This window comes from Asterias rubens, chromosome 9 (genome assembly GCF_902459465.1).
Source record: "Asterias rubens chromosome 9, eAstRub1.3, whole genome shotgun sequence".
NCBI classification, from domain to species: domain Eukaryota; kingdom Metazoa; phylum Echinodermata; class Asteroidea; order Forcipulatida; family Asteriidae; genus Asterias; species Asterias rubens.
In genome coordinates this window covers 7,295,525-7,318,568 of record NC_047070.1, presented here as the reverse complement: position 1 = coordinate 7,318,568, position 23,044 = coordinate 7,295,525, and the positions used below count along the sequence as shown (strand labels likewise).

At 37.9% G+C, this 23,044-nt stretch overlaps 1 protein-coding gene across 1 annotated transcript; it reads right to left on the bottom strand.

Moving 5' to 3' along the window:
- Positions 1 to 1,428: 1,428 nt before the first annotated feature.
- Positions 1,429 to 22,856, bottom strand: LOC117294549. Its single transcript, XM_033777007.1, has 12 exons — positions 22,541 to 22,856; positions 15,824 to 15,972; positions 14,750 to 14,896; positions 13,624 to 13,727; positions 12,781 to 12,964; positions 11,615 to 11,789; positions 9,300 to 9,870; positions 8,512 to 8,613; positions 6,564 to 6,702; positions 5,648 to 5,746; positions 4,331 to 4,474; positions 1,429 to 1,921 (listed from the first exon to the last, which is right to left on the bottom strand). Exons 2-12 carry the CDS (start codon positions 15,911 to 15,913, stop codon positions 1,781 to 1,783), a joined length of 1,896 nt encoding a protein of 631 aa, XP_033632898.1. The 5' UTR covers positions 15,914 to 15,972; positions 22,541 to 22,856; the 3' UTR covers positions 1,429 to 1,780.
- Positions 22,857 to 23,044: the final 188 nt, after the last annotated feature.

The window sequence follows — 23,044 nt, the reverse complement described above, 5'->3', positions numbered from 1 at the left end:
GAGGTCTCGAAATCAAGAATCTGATAGCACACAACTTCGTGTGACAAGGGTGTTTTTTCTTTCATTATTATCTCGCAACTTCGACGACCGATTGAGCTCAAATTTTCACAGGTTTGTTATTTTTTGCATATGTTGAGATACAACAAGTGAGAAGACTGGTCTTTGACAATTACCAATAGTATGTCTTTGATGCTTCAAACCTTTCGCTGTATATTCTTGCCGAAATCGGAAAGGAAAATGCCACACTGTTTGATAACGCATGATTTAGACTGGTTTTTCTCCATTTTGAGTATTGGGATATTTATTTGAAATTAATAATTACTGCTGAAATAAGCTTGACGATACAAAACAAAAAACGACATTTTAGAAACTTCGATTGGCTATATTTTCCCCGCTTTTTCCAGGATCCTTCCGTTAATCCCTTCCCCTCTCCTTTTCTGTATTTGTTTATGGATATGTATTTGTTTGTACTTGTTTGTACTTGTTTTATGCCTCTGAAGGTCCGGTTTGGATCGAAAGCTAAGGCCCTACTCATTATATATTCATTAACTAAAATATAAAAAACAAACACTTTGAAAGCGTCGAAATATAACAAAATTTACATTTTGAAAGTTGTTACCATTATTCGTATAACACTTTGAACATTTCTTACAGAGACAGTGCGCATTGTCGTGCATGGTTTAATTTCCCAATCAGTAACTGTTGCAGTTAGACTATTTGCCAATCTCTCAATCAGTAACTGCCGCATAGGCGGTTTAACAATCTCCCAATCAGTAACTGCCGCATAGGCGGTTTAACAATCTCCCAATCAGTAACTGCCACATAGGTGGTTTAACAACCTCCCAGACGGTTTAACAATCTCTCAATCAGTAACTGCCGCATAGACGGTTTATCAACATACCAATCAGTAACTACCGGAGAGACGTTTCACAATCTTCCAATCAGTACCTGCCGCATAGACGGCTTAACAATCTCCCAAATCAGTAACTGTGTAAGTTACACTAAGCTTGTTAAATATTTGTCTAAGTAACAAAGGCTTGCTTTGGTTTAATGATACTCATAGGATATATTTAGTTTGCGGTAACACCGTGTGTGTATCTACTTGCCAGGTAGAGTTTGTTGGAAAAAATGTTCCTGCTTTTTAACTACTACCGGGCAGAAGGTATAGACCTAACAGATACCTCCGGTCATCTACTGACACCAGACTACTTGCCATCCCCAAAACACGCACCACTACTGGGGAAAAAAGCTTCCACGCTGCTGCCCCCAAACTCTGGAATGATTTACCTCACAGCATCCGCCACTCTAGCTCACTAACAGCCTTCAAGAAATCTCTCAAAACCCACTTGTTCAACTGATTTGCTTGCTTTTATTTATTCTTTGCTTTTTGTTTATTTTGTGTGTACAGCGCTGTGGTACTTTCCCCTGTTTGTAAGAGCGCTTTATAAATACCTTGTATTATTATTATTTATGGACAATTATTGGTTGTGACTACTATACAGGATCGTTATTAACTGCACTACCGCGGAGTGAGTTCTTAAATTGGTTTCGACTAGCTTGCTCTAGTCATCACAGCATATTTATACAAAATAGTACAATCAAAATAGGTACTTACATCCACAAATCTTTGCTAATTCAATGGGTCTCTAGAGAAGACGAGATGAGTGTGTCAGGAATAGCTTCACGCTGATTGAAGTTTCAAGACACTGATGGGATATTATACGCGAAAAGTGTGTCTGTTGAGATTATCTCAAGTCATATACCCTTAGCAGTTGTAATGTTACGACGTGCAGTCTGATCCAACAAAGTACTCGTGGAAAAACTTGACTTTCTGGAGTTCTGCTTTGAGTCTTTTGACGAAGTCATCCGGTTGAATAGTCAATGTCATTTCTAGACCAGCGCTGGCCATTCGGTTCTTCACCTTTAAAACAAAACCACACATAATATTAATTTGTTTCAATTGTTGTTTTCACAGTGCAATCAGACATAGTGAAATGTTATGGCACTAAATCTCATAGAGAATCAAGGGAACACTCAGTGCCTATGGGCCTTGTTACCGGACGGGGCAACTTTTGCGGGCAAATCATGGAGTGCCTTGGGGAAGGTACACTATTGGTAATTGTCAAAGACCAGTGTTCTCCCTTGGTGTATCTCAACATGCATTAAATAACAAACCTGTGAACATTTTAGCTCAATTGGTGGTCGAAGTTGCGAGATAATAATGAGAGAAAAAACGCCCTTGTCACAGGGAAGTTGTGTGCTTTCAGGTAGGAATAAAAAAAGAAGACTTCTAGCTAGAAGTCTTTGATTATTTTAGTGAGAAATTACCTCCATTTCAAAATCTATGCTACTTCAGAGAGAGCCGTTTCTCTCAATGTTTTATACTATCAATAGCTCTGAAATGCTCGTTACCAAGTCAGCTTGTAAGTTAATATTTGTTTTGAGTAATTACCAAACGTGTACCTTCCATTTAATAGTGTAAATGTATTTCACCACTTAGGGCACAAGTCGTGAAAGATGTTGTAAATATGCCTGTTGTCTCAATATTCGCGAGTTTAAAGCCATTGGACCCTTTCGGTACAGAAAAAACAAAAAAGTTCACAGATTTACAAATAATTTACAGGGTTTACAGAAGGTAGTGGTAAAGACTTCTCTGGAATAATAAGTCCATGAAATGCTTTACTTTTTGAGAAAACGGTAAAACAATATAAATTCTCGTTAGCGAGAATTACGGATTTGTTTTAAACACATGTCATGACACGGCGAAACGCGCGGAAACAAGAGTGGGTTTTCCCGTTATTTTCTCCCGACTCCGATGACCGATTGAGCCTAAATTTTCACAGGTTTGTTGTTTTATATATAAGTTGTGATACACGAAGTGTGGGACTTGGACAATACTGTTTACCGAAAGTGTACAATGGCTTTAAAGGCAGTGGACACTATTGGTAATTATTCAAAATATTTATCAGCATAAAACCTTACTTGGTAATGAGTAATGGAGAGCTGTTGGTGGTATAAAACATTGTGAGAAACGGCTCCCTCTGAAGTGGTGTAGTTTCGAGAAAGAAGTATTTTTTCCACGTAGTTTTTCTTTCGTCATTATCTCGCAACTTCGACGACCAATTGAGTTCAAATTTTCACATGTTTGTTTTTTTGTGCATATGTTGAGATACACTAAGTGAGAACACTGGTCTTTGACAATTACCAATAATGTCTACTGTCTTTAAGCACACGCCGTGAATTGTGTCATTAGATAGCGTCAATGTCTATGTTCGATGTCCCTTCAGGGCCAGCGTACTTTAAGATCTAAATTATCGGGTTATGAAATTATTAAAGAGGGTACTTTTTACACAATCTCCACATATTTACACTAAAGATAATGATAGAATAAAGATTCCCTTAAAATATTACTTGCTGAGGTGCTCGTTTTTTTTTTTTAGAAATGAGTAAAACAATGTCAGTTACAAATTGTTTTAGTCTCAGTTTTAGCATGTAAAAACGTATTTACTAGTTATTGTATTTTACTTCAACATTCATAACTGGTTAATACGTTTTTACACGCAAAATAATTTTCTTTTCAATGAGAGTGAGACGAACATTTTTTTTGTGGCTTGTTTTTTTTCTTCTCAGTTCTCAAAAACGCAAGTTCTATCATTGTCTTAAAACTGAGTAAGTTTAAAGGAACATTCCAGAATTGGTAGGAAACAGCGTTTTATTCATTTTTGTTTTTGCATCGATGTCATGCAAATTGTGTAATCGGTTTTTCACTATTTTCTTTTGACCCAGATGTCCGATCTGTCTCGAACTTCTACTGGTTTGTCAGTATATTTTTATGGTGGATTACATAAAGTGCTTACACTTGCCAGCAACTGTTTTGTTAGCAAAACCAATTCTGTAATGTGAACATTATGTTTTGTGTTAAAAAAAGTACCCCGATCCTATTTAATAACAGCAACAATAAGAGCATATGGTAACTATTGCTTATTTAATTTGAAAACTCATTATTGTAACTATTTTATTTACATTGTGTTCTTTTGAAAAGGCCAGACCTTGCACAAGCTTAGGTTTCTTGTCTGAGACCTCCCCCATACCTCTGTTAAATAGTTTTCCCTTATATTTTACTGCCTAATAGACGGTGCAGCTGTCTTGAATTTCCATTGATATCAATGTAACCAAACCGAGGCTAGAAGAAAAATAGTCTGGTTCCTATAAGCAAAGTTATTATTAGCATTCATTATTGTTATTCGATACGAGGAACATGACCAAGATGGAGGCGGCATGATAAAAGTATATATGGAAAGAAACCTGAAACCTGAAACAAAACACCAACCTCGTCTTTCTTGCCGAGGAGGGAGACTGGTTCTCCGTCGATCTCAGTGATAATCCAATCGCATAGCCTCTCACTTAATGCTCCCGGGGCACGAGGTGTCATTTTGGCATCTGATGCGGGTCCACATGTGGAGACTTGAACCACCTGAATAATGCACGTCACAAAACAGCCGTCAACATCAGTCATAAAATAGCAGTAGGCCGACCTTTGTCACAACTGATGTTACAGATTACAAACTATAGAGGCAATGTCTCACCATGGTCTCACAAACTTACCAGTAAACATACTGTTCTTAGAAATAATTGTATGCGCACAATAAAAAGCAATAACAATTCAACCCAAACGCTTTTAAAATGTAGGCAATAATTTACCGATTGTCCAGTTTAACCAAACATTTATATTTATAGGGCATACAGCTTTATACTTAAAGCCACTGGACACTATTGGTAATTGTCAAAGACCAGTCTTCTCACTTGGTGTATCTCAACTTATGCATAAAATAACAAACCTGTGAACATTTTAGCTCAATTGGTGGTCGAAGTTGTGAGATAATAATGAAAGAAAAAACACCCTTGTCACAAAGAAGTTGTGTGCTTTCAGATGCTTGATTTCGAGATGTCAAAATCTAATTCTGGGGTCTTGAAATCAAACTCATGGAAAAATACTTCTTTCTCGAGAACTACGTTACTTCAGAGGGAGCTGTTTCTCACAATGTTTTATACTATCAACAGCTCCCCATGTCATGCTCGTTACCAAAATAAGGTTTTATGGCAATAATTATTTTGAGTAATTACCAATAAAGTCCACTGCCTTTAAAGGTACTGTGTCGTCGTGATCAAAGCAGGCTTGTGACTATAATGGGTGGGTTCGATTAGCTTCCCTGGGTCGTCCCCGCGGTGCTCACTCGGGTGAACCCCTGACAAGAGCTAATCGAACGATCACACTCGCCCTCTCGTGGTGACGGCACGCACCTCAGGTCACCCAAGCAGTCCCACGTGACCCACTCCACAAGCAGGGCACTGGGGGCTGACCCGGGTGAGCCCCGTCAAAGCCATTCGAACGTACCGGGGCAGACCGAGGTCGACCCAGGAAAGCTAAACGAACGCACCCAATGTATTTCTAAACGCTCACTCTGTTACTGCACACGAGCTCACTCCCCATCATCAGCGCGTGATGTTTGTGGGTGTCAGTTCATTGTATGTTTTTGTCAACGTAAGGTTTTTTGTGTATTGGTTTCAATAAAACCAAATGATAACTGGCGGGTACTAAAATCTTGACAAGAGTTTAAGCCAGAATCAACAAAGCTCTTTAACTTACCCTATTTCCTTCAACTTCAACTCCCCAGTTTTCTTCTGTAGTCAACCTATGCAGATGGCGGACTTTAGCGTGTGGCAAGCGGCGAATGACGAGTGCAATCTGAGTGGAACCAAACACATACTTAGTGAGGTGATGTAACTCTAAAAAGGTCCATCCAGAGTCAGAATTGACCCCTAGAAGGATCAAAAAAGGAGATATCTTCGGATCCGCGTGACCTGCTTCACGAATCGTACTGACTAGGGATTTCGGTGAGTATAACCCGGTTTCATTTTGACCTGAAGTGCACTCTGACAACACCTGGGTCAAAATTGACTCTGTTCCGGGGTCCTGTGGGGCCTGACCCATTTCTTTGTGATTATGCCCCGGAATAAGTGTCAAAAGCACCCATAGAAATGGTTTATTGACACAGTTTCCGGATCAAAGTCCCTCGTATATCAGTTTCAGGTCAGGCTAATCCAGAAACGACTACAGGCCCCCTATATAATAAGACCTACACTGTTATTCCCATTAATAAGTACCTTTAATAAAATAAAACAAAACTGTTGAAAAAAAAAATCTTACAAAACAGCTTAGGATAAATCAAAAGCCTACAAATGACTGTGATTGCGTTCAAACTTAACTCGGGAAAGTACTGAGTATATACAGGGCTATCATCGGTGTATATGGGTAAAACCAACCAATATTCCTAATCGCCAATGCAAATTAAAACATCTATTAAGCCTATATCATGACGTCAACACGGCACCATTCAAAATTGACTTGATAAATGCATGGAAGTATTAAGCACGCTTCGGTACAATTAAACAAAAAAAGCTGCAAGCAAATAGGAAGTGTTGGGAGCTAAATACCATCCGTCTGTACGAAATGGCAGTAAGAGTTCATGAATGAAATGATTTATTTTAGGCCTAATACTTACCTGTTCGTTAGCTGATGTGGTAAATAGTGTGTTTGCAATGACAGGGTCGACAACAATCTGTTCGTTAATCTGCCGAAGTTGGTCGCCAACATGAAGTTTTTTATTCAGTGCAGAACATCCTGATTTCCACCCGGCAATCCTGAAACAAAGACAATAGTTTATTTATTTGCTGAGTGTTTGTAGTTGTATTTATTTAATTATTTATTTATTTATTTATTTATTTATTTGACTATTTTTTATAGATTCGTTTCTTAAACAGGACACATAGATTAGCTCGGAAGCTGTTTACACATTGTTTTGGTAAAAAGGAATACAACAAAATATAGAAACAAGCAACAGCAAAAAAAAACTATAAAAAAAATAACAAAAGAAACAAACAAAGTGGAAAACACTCTGGAATAAGGAAACAATACAAGTGCTATAATCGTAGAATATCTAAAATACACATTCAATATACATCTTTTGAATCTATCAATAGAGGAGACATTCTGAGTTAGAGTTTAAAGGCAGTGGAAACTATTGGTAATTACTCAAAATAATTATTAGCGTAAAACCTTACTTGGTAACGAGTGGTATAGAACATTGTGAGAAACGGCTCCCTCTGAAGTGATTTTCCACGAATTTGATTTCAAAGCCTTAGATTTAGAATTTGAGGCCACGAAATCAAGCATAATGAAAGCACACAACTTCGTGTGAAGAGGGTGTTTTTTTCTTCAGTGTTAACTTCGCCGACCAATATCGAGCTCAAATTTGTTATTTTATGCAAATGTTGAGGTACACCAAGTGAGAAGACTGGTCTTTGACAGTTACCAATAGTGTCCAGTGTCTTTAAAGCAATAGCACATATCATAACTACACAGGTATTGTTTAAGCATTCAAAATTTGGATTTGGAGAAAAAACATTGAACGAGTCTGCGTTCCTTGTATTGTGGTATTGAAGCAACCCAGTAATGTTTGTTATTTAATTCAAATGTATTTAGTACTAAGAGTGTCGTTACACTGTTTTTTTGTAATCTGCATATGTAATTTTAAGTTCACAGATTTACAAATAACTTATTGGGTTTACAGAAGGTAGTGGTGAAAGACTTCTCTTGAAATATTATTCCATGAAATGCTTTACTTTTTGAGAAAACAGTAAAACAATATCAATTCGATTGACCGATTGAGCCTAAATTTTCACAGGTTTGGTATTTTATATAGACGCTGTGATACACGAAGTGTGGGCCTTGGACAATACTGTTTACCAAAAGTGTCCAATGGCTTTAAAGTTTAAGACCGAGTTTTTGGATAAAATTGTGTAGGAGGAAAACATAAATGGAAACAATTATTTCCATAAAGTAAGGTTTGCGGTTGTGGTAACACTAAATGAAATGATAATATCTTAATGAGCTTGGGTGGTTCTGAAAAAAAGGCCGTAGGTTTGAACTCGACGTTTCAGTATAGTCTGAACATCTTCTGGAGAAAACTTGTTGTTGTCACATATAAAACTTTCACAAAGGTAATGCGAAGATCATGATAGTGTTTTGTAACCAATACCTTTTATAGTATCTTTGCCAATACATACTGAGTGTGGGCCGAACTAGTGCACTGGACACCTTTGGTGTATCTCAACATATGCATACAAGAACAAACCTGTGAAAGTTGCGAGAGTATAATGGAAGAAAAAATCATTGTCGCACAAGTTGTGTGCTTTCAGATTCTTGAATTCGAGACCTCAGCTGAGGTCTCGAATTCAATTCAAAAGTTTCAGTGAGAAATTACTTCTTTCTCAAAAACTACGTCACTTCAGAGGGAGCCGTTTTCTCACAATGTTTTATACCATCCACAGCTCTCCATTGCTCGTTACCAAGTAAGTTGTTATGCTAATCATTATTTTGTTTGGGTACTTATCAATAGTGTCCAGTGCCTTTAAAGAGCTAATGTTGGGCACTGCTATAATTTTGCTTACCACACAAAATCACCAATCCGCACGAGCGCCAGCATGTCCTCCAAATCGTCCCTACACAAGTCGACGCGGAAACTTGTGTGGCTAATCTCCCAACGCAGTGTACTGTGGACGACAAGAATATTGCGTTCAAAACAAAAAGTTTGACTTATCAAACAAAAATACTCGTGGGTTCGATTCCCACCCGAGTAATATGCCTGTGATTTTTCTTCACAGACCTCGGGTAAGTACCGAGTATGCAGTGCTAACACACATCGGTGTATTTGGGTAAAATACAAAATGAATATTCTGTATCCCCGATACAAATTTAACATCTATTAAATCGTTTGCAGCACCCGCTGCTAAAACATAGGATTCGAACTGCCTCTAGCTACCGGGCAATCTAGGTGGTCTAGTTGGTATGACACTGCTCTAGAATTGCAATGGTCATGGGTTCGAATCCGCCCGAGTAATAATAAGCCTGTGATTTTGTTCACATAACTCGGGTAAGCATTGAGTATAAATACAGTGCTAACATCGGTGTGTATGGGGTAAAATTCTAAATCTAAGGTCTCGAAATCAAACTCGTGGAAAATTACTTCTTTCTCGACAACTATGTCACTTCAGAGGGAGCTGTTTCCCACAATGTTTTATACTGTCAATCTCTGCCCGTTACTCTTCACCAAGTAAGGGTTTATGCTAACAATTATTTTGAGTAATTACCAATAGTGTCCACTGGTCTTGAGCGTCTATAGGTGACAGATATGCACGCTAAATAAACTCCATTTAACTTGATGTAGGCATTGACTTACTTGAAATCGAATGTATCTCCTGTTAGCGGTGACGGCAGTGGTCTGTTACTCAGATCCAAGCACACTAGGTTCGAATGTGATCCACCTTTTCTCATCATGACTGGCGAAGCAGGAGGCGATGCGGTAATACCCTGTAGACCACCCCGTGACCGGTGCATCAGATTGAGAGGCTGAGGCAACGAAATCTTCCTCCTGGCTGCCTCGGAGTCATCGAACAAATGAGGGTACTGTCGGGTGAAGGATTGAGAAGGCACATGTACATCCGGCAGATTGATTGTAGGGACGTTCTTGGCATCGTGAGACTGGTGGTTCTTCGCCTCGAAGAAACCCACAGAAGAGTGCTTTGGTGACTGCCTTGGCGAGCTCGGTGGGGTGTATGAAGCACCGGGAAAGGTTCCGTGTCTGGCGTGCATCCCTCTGGGCGGCAGTTCTGGAGGAGGAGCAGGGTGCGGGTGGGGGAGATTGGCGTAGATTTCCCTGACGCTTACCAGGTTCTCGTGTCGCATCGCGTTCTCCTCCATCCACTTCGATTGGTCTTGTACGTTATGGATATTGACGTACAGGTCGGGATCTGCAAAGAAAACCTTGCTAGCTTTAAATTGTCTTGACTGTTTGTAATACTGTTTGTCATAGGTGACTGTGTTAGCAGATTATGTATTGAGCCTTCTATATAATAATACATGTCCTTTCCGGAATAAAGTTCCTACTTGGGAGTGCTATCTTCCACAAGACATCAATTATGTTTGACGGTTCAATGCACACGCTTACTCAGGGAACCATAGATTGATTGGTTGATTGATTGGAATAAAGGCATTATACAATTTCATTGCAGAGCGATCGACGAATGTAACTGACCATTGTCTTTATACTCGCACGCTTCCTTTTCAGAAAAACTTAAAGGAACACGTTGCCTAGGATCGGTCGAGTTGGTCTTTGAAAAGCGTTTGTAACCGTTTTGTATATGTGACGGTCATAGAAATTGTACCCCTACTGTTATTTTTATTGCACTTACTTATTATGTAACATTTAATTATTCATGAGAAGCGCCCTCTCTTGAGAAGCATTTCAATTTCGCGCGCTTCCGCCACCCTCATAAGGATTCCAGCGAAGACCTGACAACATGTATTTTGTCTTCGTCTGTTTCAGGAAATAAAATGGTGCACCGAGTGGAAAGAAAACAACTTGCCGTTAGCCCCATCCTTATACGACTTTCTTAAGTATTAGAGAGGGTCACATATAAAATGCATATGGTTAGAAAGATGTTGTAAAAGTAGAATAGAATGATCTACACAAATTTGCCTCGCAATTGCGTGGTTTTCGTTTTACTTTGCGAACTAACACGGTCGGCCATTTATGGGAGTCAACAATGTGACTCCCATAAATGGCTGACCGTGTTTGTCGACGAGGTTAAATAAAAACCTCGCAATTTCGAGGCATATTTGTGTGGATCATTGTATTCTACTTTTAAAACCTCTTTCTAACCATATGCATTTCACAACAAACGGTTTCAAACGCTTTTTATATAGACCAACTCGTCCAATCCAAGGCAACGTGTTCCTTTAATGCAAGAACCGAAAATCTGCGAAATATGCAGGTCTTTTATTTATAAAAAAAAACCTGACTGTCAGAAATGGTGCTACTTCAAAACGTAAAACATCAAACAAAAGTTCGCATATTCCACATACAATGCACAAGATCATTGACTAGCCTGTCACTTCATAATATGCCCAAGTAAAGCTATGTTTCGTGCAATTTTATATACGTGAAAGCTCATAACATTTAGAAGCTATAATATTTGTGTTTAATACAATTTTCCGGTAAAATCTGCCAAACTCTTCCTAAGCTATGATTATTCTTAGGACTTATGGCGAGCTAGTAACCATAGACGTAACGACGCATTGAAATCGACTGCAGTGCCTTAAAGACACTGGACACTATTGGTAGTTGTCAAAGACCAGTCTTCTCACTTGGTGTATCTCAACAAATGCATAAAATAACAAACCTGTGAAAATTTGAACTCAATTGGTCGTCGAAGAAAAAGAAAAGGAAAAAACACCCTTGTCACACGAACTTGTGTGCTTTCATATGCTTGATTTTGAGACCTCAATACTAGTTCTAAGGTCTCGAAATCAAATTCGTGGAAAATTACTTCTTTCTGAAAAACTACGTCACTTCAGAGGGAGCCGTTTCTCACAATGATTTGTACTATCAACCTCTCCCCATTACTCCTTACCAAGTAAGTTTTTATGCTAATAATTATTTTGAGTAATTACCAATAGTTTCCACTGCCTTTAAAAGCTCATTAGTTCACTTACTGGTTGATCCTTCCAGCGTTACATGTGCCCGTGTACAACAGTTATGACTAACAGTTTCAGCGCTTGGTCGTTTCTTTATGGAAGGCTCTTCATAATGTGATGAGGAACCCTCTTTAGCTGATGGTGTTCGCCCTTGGTGGTCGGAGAAAGAACGATCTCTGGACAGGATATGCTTCTGTTATAAAAACAAAAGGAAAAAAAAAAAACAGACGTTTCAAACTTGTTCTCCAAAACCCATCTCATCCAAAACAGTAAATTGGCTTTAGTTTTGTACATTGTTTTTTGTATTAAGAGTTGATGTTTTTGATATGTTGCTGCTTATTATCTTCTATTTTGTATTTTTCCCGCGCCATGGGCGTCAAAACGTGACGGATACCGACGCGATCGATATAAGCGTTCTTGGCGTTCTGTTTTATTGTATTGTATATAAATGAGCAAACGAGCTTGTCATGTATTGGTAAAGTTGGATTCCGTCATTGTAGAACCATCGTTGAAAAGATTAAGTTCTGATAAGGAACTCGGTGTTACTGCTTCACATAATGGAAAGCACACTTGCTTACAGAATTCCTCAGGCTTGCGAGTAGCAGTGATTGAGTTCACTTATGGGTCATCTTTGTTCACTACCAGAAATATATCATAACAATAATACCCACACCGTTTTGTGTTGGTTTAATTTCAATGTATTTTCCGATGATTGTCATAAAGGAAGCACACAAACTTGTCATTCTGGGAAGCGATTAAAGATGCAAAACATTAAATATTGTTTGAAGCTTTGCAAGGTGTACATGTAGATAAATAGGAATAAACTGTAAATAAATTATAGCAAACTTGCGGGTTCAACCATGTGTAAATCTCTTTTGTGCGAGTGTTGTCTCTGAAAAGGGCCGGTTTGGTCTCAACTTTTCGACCATTATACTCTGCTCGTCTTCATGAGAATATTGTTTTGATGAAGTTACCCCACATTTTTTGCTTTAGTACAAACAGCTTGCTGTCCAGTTTTTACTTGCACCATGTAGTGCACTTGATTGAGATTGCGGTACATGGTTTCACGCGTGGCCCAGCCGCAGTGCGGTAATCTTCGAAGCAGCACTTGTTTTGGAGAAGAAGAAGATGATGAAGAAGAAGAAGATGAAGAAGAAGAAGAAGAAGAAGAAGAAGAACCTTACTTGAGACACTTCGGTTAAGTCAGCAGACTTTACTGCTGATCGTTCCATGGTCCCGTTCGGCCTCTGCGAGGGTTGTTGCTGATTACTGCCGTGTGAAGAGACTTGTGGAGGAACATGAATCTCTTTCCAACCCAGGCGGACGAACACACCATTTATTGCGCTGCACCAGTCGTCCAAGTCTTCCCTGGAAACAAAATTGTTTTGTAATGAAAGGTACTTCTTGTAATACTTACGTGTAATAGTGCTCATATCTTCCACTCAGTGACACTCAAGACGCTTCAACTTCCAACTTGTATTTTGATTGACATAATAAGAACAACATCCTATTGCTGAGAGGTGTGGGGAGTTTTTTCAAGACTGATACTCTGGACGTTAGGAACATGGTTTAGGGGTGTTTCGGCTTGAAAGGTGAATAACCCGACGGGCCCAGGGACTCCCCATATTAAATTGAACAAAAGATTGCAGTTCAAGAGTCAATGAATAATTTTCCCTTTATATACTGTAAAAAGCTGTGAGACTGCTATGTAATTTGTGTGTATTTTTGAATATTTTAGCATGTTGCACTGTATTCATTGGGAGTTTATTTAGTGTGGTGCAACCTTAGCAACAGTCGTAGTCGTAGCTGTATAGCTGCCACCTGGGACCTCTTTTCGAATCCTCGGCTTCGGCTTTGGATTCAGCTTCCGGCTCTGCATGCTCTCGTCTGAAGCCCTGTGAGCGCGTACGCAAAGCACGCGCAATATTGTCGAAACAGCCGCGGGGTCAAGCTAGCCTGAGCCGAATCTGGAGCCGACCTGTTGTTTCGAAAAGGGCCTTGGATACAGCTTCAGTCTGGTTCAATACCTTCTATCGGCTTCCAGGTAATATGCCACTTGTTTATCCTTGAGAATACACAGCACACTGGATTCCTTATGTTTCTTGACAGCAGGGAAATACATGGTATGAACCTGTAAAAAAAAAAAAAAAAAAAAAAAAAAAAAGAGTTTGTAGAGTGAGTACAAGAGAATTTGACTGTGACTTGTGGTAAAAAAAAACAACAAAAAGCGCTGACACTCAAAACGCCAGTGAAGAACATATCAAACAAGCATCTGTTCCAGCTTATCTGAAGAAGAAAAATAATGAAATAATTTGAAAAATTGTTTTTCTAAAAGAAGTCATGCTAGTTTACTGAAATCACTCATGTTTGTAGCTGTCCATGAAACGTTAATGCTTGACTGAATCTATACATTTTAGTACACAGCTAAAATGCTTATTTTACATTTGTTTTGTCAAGTAGTCAGTGGCCATCTTGCAAAATGGGTACCTTTATTTAGAAAAAAAAAAAGACTCAACTTATCTTAGGAGTTATCAATTTCTTTAAGTTTTCTTCTTCTAATAATCAGGAGAGAGTGCTTGTTAATATGTGCTTTACTAAACTGTTGAGGGTCATTTTTTCAACTTCTTTTTTATTCAACCTGTAGTCAATAGCAATAACAGCAAGCAAACAAACAGACAGACAAACAAACAAAACAACTGCATGACGATGATAAAGAAAATTATAGCAGCGTAAATTGTATAAACAATTGTATCATTGTTGTTTTTTTGTTTTGTTTTTACACATACACAATTGTGTGTTAGCATAAAACAAAAAATCACGGGCATATTAATCGGGTTGGATCCGAACCAACGACCTTTGTAATTCTAAAGCAGTGTCATACCAACTAGACCACCAATATTGCCCGGTGGCTAGAGGCAGTTTCGAATCCCATGTTTTAGCAGCGGGTACCGCAAACGATTTACTTGCATCGGGGACACAAAATACTCACTATGGGTTTTTTTTTCCAAGTGTAAAGAAAGTTGTGACAAAAACTTGATTTTTTGGTTTCAAGTCAATGTTTGCTTGGAATTGTCCTGATGTATTAATTCAGCAACAGTTATTTTGTATTAGTTGTTTGCGTAAAACGTAAAAAACACGCAGTCTGTGACGTACCTCCGAGTCTTTCGTCAGGACTATCTGTTCCACATTCTTTATAAGGTGTCCACGAGGTGACGTGAAGTCGTTAGCGTGCTTGTAGCCACTTAGTGTCAGCAGATGATGTTTGAGACACCGTAAAACGAAATAGCGACGGTATTTGTCCTGAAGGAACGATGATCCGATTTTATTTTAAAATGTTGCAACCAATTAATGCTTTAAAGACACTGGTCACTATTGGTAAGTGTCAAAGGCCAGTCTTCTCACTTGGTGTATCTCAACATGTGCATAAAATAACAAACGTGTGAAAATTTGAACTCAATTGGTCGTCAAAGTTGCGACATGTTAAAAAAAAACACCCTTGTCACATGAAGTTGTCTGTTTTAGATGCTTATAGATTTCGAGGTCTCGATATCAAATTCGAATATCTTAGAGGAAAATTACTTCTTCCTCAAAAACTAACGTTACAAGAGGTAGCAGTTTCTCAAAATGTGTTATACTATCAACAGCTCTCCATTGCTTGTTACCAAGTAAGTTTTATGCTAAAAATTATTTTGAGTAATTACCAATAGTGTCCAGTGCCTTTGAACGTGTTCTGTATACCACGTGTATTAAATCGTTTTATGGAAGATGCATGTTTAAAAGCACTGTTTAAAAAAAATAAAAATTGTAAAAATCATATTTTGAAAACAGTGGTGAGTGATACCATCATATAGGAAGGGTTAGTTGCATCCTGATGCAACTTGCTCTTTAATCCTACCCTTTCATGTCTCCCTGCATTGTTGTCGAACAATACATTTACCACTTTTATGGTCCAGTAACCCATCCTTTCGTTCTAGACATCCTTTGTCCTCGCCACTTCCCTCCTATTGGTTCATAGCCACCAATATTGTCTCTGAAATAGAAACTTTGATTGGCTGTTATTTTCCCGCTTCTTTCTGGATCCTTTCCTTAATCCCTTTCCCCCTCTCTTTTTCTATAAATGGATATGTATTTGTTTGTACTTGTTTTATGCCTCTGAAGAAGGTCCGGATTGGATCGAAAGCTAAGGCCATCTACCCTATTCATTATATCACATAGGAAGGGTTATACCTTGAATGAAATGTGGGTGCTGCCCTTCTTCTGGTAACCGACAGTGAGGTAGCCATTGTAGATGTGTTCAGCATCATCAGATGTGTTCATCTTAATATCTTCTTCTGTGGTTGTCTAATCGCAGGGGAATGTTGATAATGGACGCACACCTACCGATGACGTAAAATAACGAAATGTACACTATGGCATTAATACGCAACACTCAAATCACGATAGAGAGTGGCTGGACAGACACTGGGCACTATCGGCAATTGTCAAAGACCAGTCTTCTCACTCGGTGTAAATCAACATATGCATAAAATAACAAACCCGTGAAAAATTGAGCTCCAATGGTCGTCGTTGCGAGAAAATAATGAAAGAGAAAACACGAAGATGCTTGATTTCGAGACCTCAAAATCTAATTATGAGGTCTCTAAATCAAAATACGTTACCTCGGAGGGAGCCGTTTATCACAATGTTTTATACCATCAACAGCTTCCTGTATAAGGTTTTATGCTAATATTTATTTTGAGTAATTACCAACAGAAAGTGTCCACTGTTTAAAAACATTTTGACAAATTCCTGGGTCATTGACTAATATTGCTATATATTTTGGCCGATTTGACCAACAAATTTGATTTGGAATTTTAAATAGCTATTTTTTTCGGAATCAGGAAGTGATAAGCTTTAATTTAATATATTGCCACGAATACAATCTGCCAGTGGTACGTGGTATGTTAAATAAGAACTAAGCATTGTTATCGGGATCCGATCTCAGCCGATCAGCCATGTACAAACAATTTTCGTTTTGAAACAGCATTATTTGTTGTCAAAATGTGTTCGTTCAAAGAAAATATTGTCATAAACCATTCTTTGGCCAAACAATAGACCATTTAGCTTTGGAGAAAAAAAAAAACAATTTACCAGGAGCCCCAAAATGTATTGCAAAAGCAAATTGCTTGAAACCCATACAAATTGAACTAATTACCTTATAGTTCTGAGCAGACGTAATCTGATCATTATAAAATAAAAAATCCTGTTTTTTGTATTACAGAAATTAGGTGATGAGTTTGCCAGTACAAACACATCCGTGACGTATGCGGCCCTGTTTTGGTTAAACGATGTAAGTCATTTTTTTGAGATTTTGAGATAAAGCCATTTCCCAGTAAAGTGAGGGCGCTCTTTCCGATTCTGAAAATCTTATCGTCAACGGATGAGTGGTTCAGAAGATACAAACTGTATGTTGACCTGTACAACTCAAAGTTTGTGACTTTAATTCACAAAAAAGATGTATGTCACACTTACACTTATTTTACAAACTAAAAATATGGTAAAATGGTGTATCTCTCTGACATACACCATTTGAGCAAATTAATCAACATCCCAAATGCTTTTTAGTATACCATTGTTATGCACCAGTTTGACGACATACGCTTTCCTGTGAGTGTGCATTATTTCGGTGAAATGATGTATCTTTGAATAAACTGTCACAGTTTCTTCAATAATGTTCAAAAACTTATAACAAAATATGGAAACTTATTTTCAATTATTACATTAGTGAAAAACTTAAAAAAAAATGACAATCCAATATTCTGAAACAAAAAGGCAGTTATTTCAACTTTCAACATATTTTTCTTCAAATTAGCTTTTTTGAGATACATCGTTTCACCAAAACAGGGCCGCATGAGCATTACGAAAACAAAATAATATCCCCGATACAAAATTAACAGCTGTTACAACAAAACAACAAAACAATAGAAAGTAGCACTTCGTGGGAAACCTGCCTTTAGAAGAAAAAGAAACCTGATGTTATTCTGAGCAGACATATAAAATTGTTATCTGAACACTCTGTTTTTTGTTTTCCCCCAGGAATTGTGTAAAGGGATGAGTTTACATAAACACACAAACATCCGTGACGTATTAGCATTGAGAAAACAAAATATCCTCTCCGATGCCAAATTAACGTCTGTTAAAACAAAAACAAAACAATAAATAAAGACGTGGGAAATCTACTATTAGAAAAAAAAAAAAAAAAAAAAAAAAAAAATGACAACAATAGTTCTGAGCAGACATATAAAATGTTATCTGAGAATATAAAATCAAAAATTCTGATTTGTTTTTACAGGAATTAGGAAAGTGATCAGTTTGAGCATTTAGAAAACCAAATAACCTCTCCGATACCAAATTAACATCTGTTAAAATAAAAACAACACAATAAATACAGAAAAGAAAGTAGCCCTTCGTGCAAACAAAAACCCTGACATAAACAATTCTGACCAGACGGATACATTATTATCTGAACATATGAAATCTAAAATCCTGTGGTTATTGTTTTTACAGGAATTAGAAAATTGATGAGTTTGGGAACACATAAACATCCCTGTATGAGCATTGAGCCAACCAAATATTATAATCCCCAACGCTAATTTAGCATCAAGGGTCTGGATACTTGTTTTGGACACAAAACACCAATGTCCACAGATTTACATTAACTCACACCGTTTGAAGATAATGATGGTGGAAAGCTTCCCTTTAGAGGTGCTGTAGTTTTCGAGAAATTAGTAAAACAAGTCACGAACATTATTTTAGCATGTATAACGAGTTTACCAGGTATGGTAATAATTTATACCATAACTGTTAAAACGTTTTACATGCTTAAACCGAAACGAAAATTATTTATGTGACATTGTTTTACTATGTACTATAAAACTAAAGCACCTCAGCAAGTACTATTTTAAGGTGAGCTTTCTACTATCATTATCTTCAAACGGTGTAAGTTTGTGGACATTTCGTTTTTTTGTTACAACAAGTGACACAAACCCTTTAAAACAAAAACAACACAATTAACACAAAAATGAAAGCAACACTTCGTATAGGAAACCTTCTTTTCTGTGAACCTATTTTGAAGAAAACAGTTCAGTTCAGTTAATCGGGGCTATTTTTTAATCGTTCTTTTGTTTGTGGAATGCGGTATAAAAGGATGTACGGTGAGCGTTACTATGCTCAAGGTTTTCTAGGAAACTCTAAACAGGAGCGAAAACGAAACAATATTATTTCGAGTGGAAGCCCTTCATAGAGAGCTAATAATTATCTGCTATCATGAACGTAATTATATTGGGTTTTGTTCACCGTTACAAAGGCGATTATGTATACGTGTGCCTACTGTCTACTGATATATGAAACTGAAAAGAAATTCTAAATTTGCCGTCTGTGAAATCAGTCTCCTTCCATTATATGACAAAAAAAGCTCTCTTCTCAGTCTATCAGCCATTTACTTAGAGATCTGGACACTATTGGTTATTGTCAAAGACCAGTCTTCTCACTTGGTGTATCTCAACATATGCATAAAATAGCAAACCTGTGAAAATTTGAGCTCGATTGATCGTCGAAGTTAAGAGATAACTATGAAAGAAAAAAAAACACCCTTGTCACACGAAGTTGTGTGCTTTCAGATACTTGATTTCGAGACCTCAAATTCTAAACTTGTCTCGAAATCAAATCTGAGAAAATTACTTCTCGAAATCTACGTCACTTCAGAGGGAGCCGTTTCTCACAATGTTTTATACCATCAACCTCTCCCCATTACTCGTTACCAAGTAAGGTTTTATGCTAACAATTATTTTGAGTAATTACCAATAGTGTCCAGTGCCTTTAACTAATATCTATAGTTTCAAGGCACTTGACGCTATTGGTAATCACTCAAAATAATTGTTAGCATACCAATAGGAGACTTTCCAACGCTAGGTTGCAGCAGACATACCGGGTAAATTTCAATTGTTTACGTAGTTCTGAACATGCGCATAATTCTGAGAACAATGGATTTACCCGGTAAGTCTGCTGCCCTCTATCGTCCCAGAAAGTCTCCCATTGACTTGGTAAACGAGCAATACAGAGCTGTTGATAGTGTTAAACATTGTGAGAAACGGCTACCTCTTTTAAAAGTAACGTAGTTTTTGAGAAAGAGGTAATTTCTCACCCAAATATTAAAAAACTCAGGCTCGAAGCCTTTAATATGCGTCTGAAAAACAATTTTTTTTCTTCTTTCATTATTCCCATGCAACTTCGACGAAGCTCAAATTTTCGCATGTTTGTTATATTATGCATGTTGAGATACAGCAAGTGAGAAGACTGGTCTTTGACAATTTACAAAATGCGCCCAATGCCTTTTGACTCTGTGTTCCTGTAACTGTCTGTATAATCTCCACACCACGGTTTAATCCGACAACCTCATACTGTATTCATGTTGGTCATGTTGGTCCACGTATAGATAGATCCCCATCCCACCCCTATTATTACTGCGGTATTTTAATCATCTATGAAACATGTTTTACTTCAAATTCATTTACAAGACAAGTAGTAAATAAAATTTACTTGAATTGCATTGAATAAAATATCCATTTATTTGTTCTACCTGTTAAACGGATGTTCACATTAAACATTACATGCAGTTTGCAATACCCATATGAAGTGCCGCAGCTGCATTTTGCTTAGACTTGACTCGAGTCCTAATCCCGTGCCATCGCCAGAAAAAAACTATTGTTTTGTCGATGCTCTGCATCCCCCCCCCCCCCAACCTGTTTCGCGCGCTCGGCAGGACCACAGTTTGACGGCGGATATGCTTGGGGACCTCTCGCACGATTATGAGACTTGAATCGAGTCTACATTATTTTTGTCATGTGCGGTATGACCTTACCGACCGCGACACTGTACAACAATGCCATGCCTATCCCATGCCCACCACGGTGTGACAGAAACTTTGAACATAACTCTACAACAAAGTAAAGTGGAAGGGAAAATACCTTTCATTGTTGATGTAGGTTGCCGTATAAACACAATTCATTACATACAATGCACAGCCCCGGTCCCAATCCAGTCCAATGCTCACATTGATATAGGCCTATATGAATACTATGGTAAACTATCCGGCGTAAAAGCTAATAAGCCTAAGTATATAATTATTATATTATTTTCTTGTAAATTGATGTTATGCTATTTTTCACTTTCAGAAACTGACTTGGAAAATTATACATTTTTTTATAGAATGTTCTCGTAATGAAATACATATCACACAGGCTCAAACAAGTGTTAACCAAAAGAAAAACCGGTGTTTTCTTTTAACAGACGAAGAAGGAATTCCATGTTCCAAAAGTACAATTTGATTTGTTAATTTGTTTAATTAACAAATCTGCAAACGAAGTAAGCCTTCGGTTTATATTGACCACACGTGCCCCCTAAAAACGGTGGGCCCCGTGCTTTCAAAACTTAACAAATACACAAATACAGTGGGTGTAAACAAATAAATCAAAATAAACATAAATATATACAGCAAAAATATTAAAAACTTGATTTCGTTTTCCAGAGAGATTTACACATAGTTTTTGCTCTTTGCTGTTTTTTTGTTCTTCTATAATAAAAACTTGGCCGAGTAGCAGATAAGCGGTTTATAACTTTTTGTTTTTTTACCCTATGGGCCTACACCATTGGACACTCATTCCCGAGGTTTGTGAAAAACAATCCACATGAAATTACTCTGGCGCATTCAAACCCACGACTTTGCATTGCTGGAGAAGATATCAACTACCACTACAATAATGTCTAACCACTTACATTGCTCTAGCAATGCAAAGGCCGTGGGTTTGAACCCCACTGGGAGTGATTTACTTGGGGATTTTCTTCACAGAACTCTGACAAGTACTGAGTATGCAATGCCCAATGCACATCGGTGGCAGGGTAACACAAAATTGTATATGGAAGGTTTGTACCCTTTTACAAACCCCTTTGATTACCCCCCCCCCCCCCCCCCCCACTCACCAACTCTCATCACATAATACAGAAATAAACAGTTATACAAAATAACAAACAATTACACACAACTAAAAGTTTTTGTGCAGGTCTGCCACTGTACATCATATGGCGTAGTGGTACGTATCAGACACATGGAATAGAAGTGGAAAATCACAAATTTTTTTCGGCACTCTATCGAACGCCCCCCCCCCCCCCAACCCATTCTGACCCTATGTTATATATGCGACATTCGTGATATCTGAAAAGACGATTCTTAATAGACGCATAGCATGGAATAAAAACTGACATGAATGTTTCCATCCAGTCAGCATCGAAGTACAGCGAACACTTTTTTCCTTCGTTTCTTGTGTCCCGTTATAAATAACAACGGTTGTCAAAGTTAAAGACACTGGGCACTATTGGTAATTGTCAAAGACCAGTCTTCTCGCTTGGTGTATCTCAACATATGCATAAAGTAACCAACCTGTACAAACTTGGGCTCAATCAGTCGTCGAAGTTGCGAGATAATAATGAAATAAGAAACACCCTTGTCACACGAAGTTGTGCTCTTAAATGCTTGATTTCGAGGCCTCAAAATCTAATTCTGAGGTCTCGCCGTGGAAAACTACTTCTTTCTCGAAAACTACATTGCTTCAGAGGGAGCCGTTTCTCAAAATGTTTTACACTATCAACAGCTCCCCATATGTAGTCATTAACAATTAAGGTTTTATGGCAACATTTATTTTGAGTAATTGCCAATAGTGTCCACTGCCTTTAACTCTGTACGCAATTCTTCTGATAACGTGAGGCAATCAAACGTAACTTACCTTTTTTGATCGATCAGTGCAATGCGTAATAACCTAATAATATGAACATGTAAATCGGCAACCCTGTAAATCCGCCAGTGGCCGTTATGGGCTTTAGAATATCATTCACATTAAGCACTGAACTTACCTTGTGAAGTTATCACTCGGTTCTATTTGTTTCCATTGGTTCTAAACGCAAACAACTGCTCTTCAGCTATAACTGGTGAGGAATATTCCAAAGCTGTCTATCTGGCTCTTTGATATATTTATTATTTCCTTATACACTTTCTAGAAATAAACTAATGAATAAGTGCCCTACGTATGCGGATGTTTGAACTACCGTTTGGCCAAGCCGAACGGATACGGAAAGCGGTAGATTTAGAACGGGTTACAGCCCAACAATTTGTTTTCCTCCTTGTGCCAAACTGCTCGTTGAAATACCTGCGTTAGAAGGTCACAGCGTATACACCATTTTCCAATGCAGAACTTCCGTCATGCCATTGAACTAGTTTCATTTTTGGTTCTCGCATGAATAGTCGAACACAAAACAACCCTCTCATTCAACGGGAAGTTACCATTATTCACTGTAAAATTCCATGACACCCAGTACCATATCTATAGATATTCTGACGAACATATTTTTTTGGTTGGC